Source organism: Diadema antillarum, unplaced genomic scaffold, assembly GCF_040938485.1.
Source record: "Diadema antillarum isolate AM-2024a unplaced genomic scaffold, OU_Dant_1.0 seq00002863_RagTag, whole genome shotgun sequence".
In the NCBI taxonomy this organism is placed as follows: Eukaryota; Metazoa; Echinodermata; class Echinoidea; order Diadematoida; family Diadematidae; genus Diadema; species Diadema antillarum.
In genome coordinates, this window is record NW_027273457.1 from 6,412 (window position 1) to 11,564 (window position 5,153).

The 5,153-nt window shown below is 42.2% G+C and overlaps 1 protein-coding gene across 1 annotated transcript; it reads right to left on the minus strand.

Annotated features, from left to right (window-relative positions):
• LOC139715126 (probable E3 ubiquitin-protein ligase HERC1) lies at window positions 1-4,956 on the minus strand. Its single transcript, XM_071626739.1, has 7 exons — window positions 4,913-4,956; window positions 4,675-4,747; window positions 4,248-4,328; window positions 3,642-3,794; window positions 2,181-2,314; window positions 1,469-1,640; window positions 1-621 (listed from the first exon to the last, which is right to left on the minus strand). Exons 1-7 carry the CDS (start codon window positions 4,954-4,956, stop codon window positions 436-438), a joined length of 843 nt encoding a protein of 280 aa, XP_071482840.1. The 3' UTR covers window positions 1-435.
• Window positions 4,957-5,153: the final 197 nt, after the last annotated feature.

The window sequence follows — 5,153 nt, forward strand, 5'->3', positions numbered from 1 at the left end:
TTTTTTTTTTTTGGTACTCCTGTGCAGTGTGCTTCTCAAGCGCTAACACAGATGACTGTATCACTGAGCAATGCCACATTGCACATCCTGGCTAATAGTGAATACAATCTTTATAATGTCCAACTGATAATGATATGATAGGACGGTACTGACGTAAAGCAGTGGTCAAAAGGATCACACACAGTGGATCATGCAGTAAACATAACCAAAGCATAGCGTGAATGCTGGGTACTGAGTTCACAGAGCCTGCTCAAAGGCGCTCCAAGTCCTGTCCATAATAATGATGATGACATGACAATTCACTAAGAAATCAATTGTGCTCCAAAGCTTGAAAGAAAAGAGACATCCTTCCATGGGAGTAAAGTCTTGAGGTGAAAGGTCAGAGATGACCTGGAGTGGTCATTCACTCTCTCTGCTGCGGTCTTCTCCACCACCTCACATCTCACCATCCGATAGGTTGGCGGCATCCGTGTTCCTCGACAGCATGTAGTTGTCCATGTCGATGGAGCGGCAGTTGTGGATGGCGTAGCGCAGCCGCTCCGCCATGACGGCCTGGCAAGAGTAGGGCGGGATGCGGAGCTGGAAGAAACAAGTCTGAGCTGTGGGGAGTCCATCAATGGCCTGCTTGGATGTAGAGGGAATAAAGATAGAAAACTACTCCTCAAGAACATGAACCATGGTTGGCACTTCATTCATCTCTATCATCTTTCAGCACAATCTCCTCTTGCAATAGGTGAATATTGTATTCAAGCAATGCTAGTGATTACTACCTTGCAAAAAAAAAAAAAAAAATATCAGGAGCAAGTCGAATAAAACACAAACTATCATGAACACATTTATCCTCGTACATAGAAGTTGACCTACAAGTCGACATCCTATCAATCAATTACTAGCTGAAGTAAACCCTTTCTGTACACCAGGGACTTTGGACAATGTGAACAAAATTATGAAGATTTCTGTGCCAATAGGCACTCAAAACACATGAAGGGTTAAGACATAAGGGCCTGAATTCACGAAAGTGGTACAATCTTGCTCATGGTTTAAACCATAGACAAGATTGTACCACCTTCGTGAATTCGGGCCATAGAGAGTTGTTGTTGTTGTTGTTATGGGAAAAAACAAATACATGGGTTGGGGCCCTACTGAAAAATAATTTGCCCCTGGCAATACTGATATCAGATCAAGCTTTACTATAAATATATCAAACACAATCAATCAACCTTATGCTAATACAGGGAGTTCAGGCTGTGCTCTTTCTTGACAATGGGTTAAGATGATAATCAATTATTTCGAACGTTAAAGCTTTATTGTTTCTGTTCCTTGGAACCTGTGTTTTGTAGAGTTAATTGTATATAACAAGAGTACCGATAGTGATTTGAAGTTCAGGCTTTCAGGTGGTAATTCATTCAATTTCTAGTTATACTGGCTGGATGAATATTAAATATAAACAACTGAAGAGCGCCCTCACCCTGTCGACCTTCATGATCTGGAAGCGCTGCGAGATGTCAGCGATGTTGGCGGGGAGACGGGAGCGACCAGAGACAAACCTCATGAAGAGAACCCTGTCCTCGTTGGTAAACTGTTCCAAGGTCTGCCATAGCCACTGGACCAACATGTGATGCTCATCGATCTCACGGTATCTACCAGATTCAATCAAACCATCCATTTACTTCAGTCATCATATAAAGCTGCATTGACTCATCATAATATGGTACTTTTACTGACTCTTATTACCATCAAAAAGATTTATTGACTCTTGTCATGATAAGCATATACTTTGACAAATAAATCTCTTTATAATGTTGTGAAGAAGATGCCACCAACTCCTTGTCTACAGAAGTCAAATAAATCCTCATCATATAGTGGAAGGTTACAATTTATAGCATTCTTTTCAAGTCTTTGGAGATAATGTTCAAAAGTAGATCTACAGTAGTCAGACTGCTGCAGAAATCTCTATATTTGAGTTATTTTGAAGAATGTATAAACATATTAACAATTAAAGCGTTAAGCAAGAAATAATTATTCACAGTTAGGAAACAATGCAAACCAAAGGTCTGTGTTGTCTTCATGGCAGTATGTCCTGCAATCAACAGACACTCTGCATCTACAAGTACCTTTAGTTGCAGATTTTGAGGGGTAAATAATTCTTATTGACGAGGAAAATGGTGGAGCTGACTGACCTTACGACCCTCTTGAGTATGTCGACCGAGATGTCCGGCATGCCGCACACCATCTGTTCCAGCTGGCGATAGGTGAGTAGGGAGAGGAGAGGGATCGCTATGATCCAAGACATGCCTTCCCTCACTGCAGCCACCTGTTAACACAGAACACAAGACAGCCATTGAAGTCTGCATCATACATCCACTCATTGTGACTGTTTAATGAATCCTGGCAAGACCACATACTTTGACATTACTCAAGTTCAAAGTTGTGTTGACAATGGCTGCGTTTATCATCTTTCCCCTGTTTAAAACGACTTTCGAAAGCCCTTTCCATAGCCCTTTCCATAGCCCTTTCCATAGCCCTTTCCATAGCCCTTTCGAGAGCCCTTTCCATAGCCCTTTTGAAAGCCCTGTCCACTCCCTGTACTATTAATGTGCCGCTTGTTTTCGTTGGCTGCGTTTATCAACTTTCCCCTGTTTAAACGGCTTTCGATAGCCCTTTCAATAGCCCTTTCGAAAGCCCTTTCCATAGCCCTTTCGATAGCCCTTTCCAAAGCCCTGAATGCCTGTACTATTAATGTGCCGCTTGTTTTCTGAGAAGGGACAGCGAAAAGCAATTACCATCATAAAGACATATCTTCCTTTGAGAGTGACGAGTCATGATACAATGCCACATGAATCAACTGTCTTCCTATCTGTGAGGCAGCTCCAGTTTAGCACATACTTCAAATATTTCTGAGTGGCGGCGTGAGATATGGGATCAAAGGGCATGAGACTGTTGTTACTTCATTTCTCAAACCTTGTTGGTGAAAGAAACACCTCCTTGTTCCAAGCATAATAAATGCGTGCATTACACACAGCTGTATGTATACACCTGTGTACACGTACTCGTGAGCACTTTAAGTGGCAAGCGTCTTTTCAGAAACCGGAAACGCATGGTTGCGTAACCGCAGTAGGGCGACCTAAAGGGCTTTCAAAACAGCTTTGCGTTTATCAACTTCGAAAGGCTTTTACAAACAGGTTTCTGATAACCTGTTCAGGAAACCTGTTTGGATCGTCACAAATTTGGGGCTTTCGAAAAGGCTTTCCTAAAGGGCTTTCAAAACAGCTTTGCCTTTATCAACTCGTGAAAATTCCTTGAAAGCTGTTTGGATAACCTGTTTCTGCCGAGAAAGGAGAGTTGATAAACGCACCCTTTCGTAAAAGGCTTTTCTAAAGGGCTTTCAAAACAGCTTTGCGTTTATCAACTCGTAAAAATTCCTTGAAAGCTGTTTGGATAACCTGTTTCTGCCGAGAAAAGGAGTTGATAAACGCAGCCAATGACACTTCAGATTAACTAATGAATTTCTGGTGTGACTTACATAAAGAGCAAGGTGAAATCCTGGTAGAGTGATCAAACACACACAAAACTCAGTTGATTTTTGCAATAATCATCAGAAACGAAGCAAGAAGACCGAAGAAGAAGGAGGAGGTAAGTACCTGTCTGTCAAACTCGTGGAGTCTGTAGGCCAGTGCTCTTTCTACATACTCCTTTCTGTTGCTGAAGGTCAGTGGGATGCTCCAGCCACCGGGGACGATGGGCACAAAACGGCCGTCAGCGCTCTGACCCTCAAAACTCTCCAGAGGTATCACCTTGGTGAGAGATTGAGAGAGAAAATAGAGAGTAAGAGATATTTGACATGTAGAGAAATGAGAGAAAGAAAGAGTGAGTGAGATAGAGAGGAAGTCTGAGATGTAGGGGTGGGTATGGTATAAAAAACTTAAACTAAAGGTAGGTTCCATGAGCCACATGAGCTCCTATGCATGCTTTTACTTTGAAAGGAATTGTCCATGCCTTCCCTAGATTGACATGAATTAGGCAATATCATTTTTGTTTCGTATTTCCAAGGATCTTCAGGAAATTGTGCACTCCATAAGTGTCACCCTCAGGTTGCACTAAGTATCTGGCAAAGTTCAGCATCCAGCCCCTTCCAGCCTTCTTGAATTCAAAGACCGATGTCCCCAGTGATGCTTACAGCTTCTGCTTGATCCCTCCAAGTTACTCATATCTGGCCGGAGCTTTCAAGAAGCTGTGGTTTGACTCACCTCATGAAACGTGTCCTCATTCACTCCACTCTTGTCAATGTCACTGATGCTTCTCAGATTCTGCACATTCAAAAAGTCAACCTGCAGGAAAAATGAGAAATTGTCTTACCTCATCAAATCCAACATCTTTTGCTTTCTTTTTAACCACATAGGTACAAGGAAATATCTTTAAAATTTATAACCAAATGAATCCATACAGTCAATGACAGGAAGTATTGATTTGAGCCATCCAGAAGAAATCATAAATCAAAATCAAGATTATGAACGAAACTCAGATAATCTGCAATATAAAACAGAATAAATCAAAATTAGATAAACCATCATCTCACCTCCTCGAGATCCTGGATTGAAAGGGGAATCCCCACCAACTGCTTCCACACCAGGGGTGCAAGATGGAGGTCCAGGGTTTCTTGGTGCGGATGGCCACCCCAAACAAGATGCCCAGGAACTTGAAAAGGGACAGGTGCTCTTCAGAATTGGCTGATGGGTTCAGCAGGTATCTGTTGAAAGGAAGAGATAACAAAATATTTCATTACTTTTGAACCCCTTTGTACCTGTGCCTCTTCAATATATCACTCTAATCCTCCATCTCAGCTGTCCCTATTACTACCAGTCTTCATACCACACCCATTCCTTCATCCTATTACCCTCATCCTCCAACTCACCTGTCCCTATTACTACCAGTCTCATACCACACCCATTCCTTCATCCTATTACCCTCATCCTCCAACTCACCTGTCCCTCTTACTACCAGTCTTCATACCACACCCATTCCTTCATCCTATTACCCTCATCCTCCATCCCATTTGTTCCTATTATTACCAGTCTTCATACCACACCCATTCCTTCATCCTATCACTCTCATCTTCCATCTCACCTGTCTCTATTGCTACCAGTCTCTGATGC

Bases quoted from the DNA above. Each gene is read 5' to 3' on its own strand.
- LOC139715126 (XM_071626739.1), bottom strand. From the start codon at position 4,956: ATGAAGGAATGGGTGTGGTATGAGACTGGTAGTAATAGGGACAG. The intron at 4,748-4,912 runs GTGAGTTGGAGG...TCCTTTCAACAG, and splicing joins ACTGGTAGTAATAGGGACAG to ATACCTGCTGAACCCATCAG. The intron at 4,329-4,674 runs GTGGCCATCCGC...TTTTTCCTGCAG, and splicing joins TCCTGGGCATCTTGTTTGGG to GTTGACTTTTTGAATGTGCA.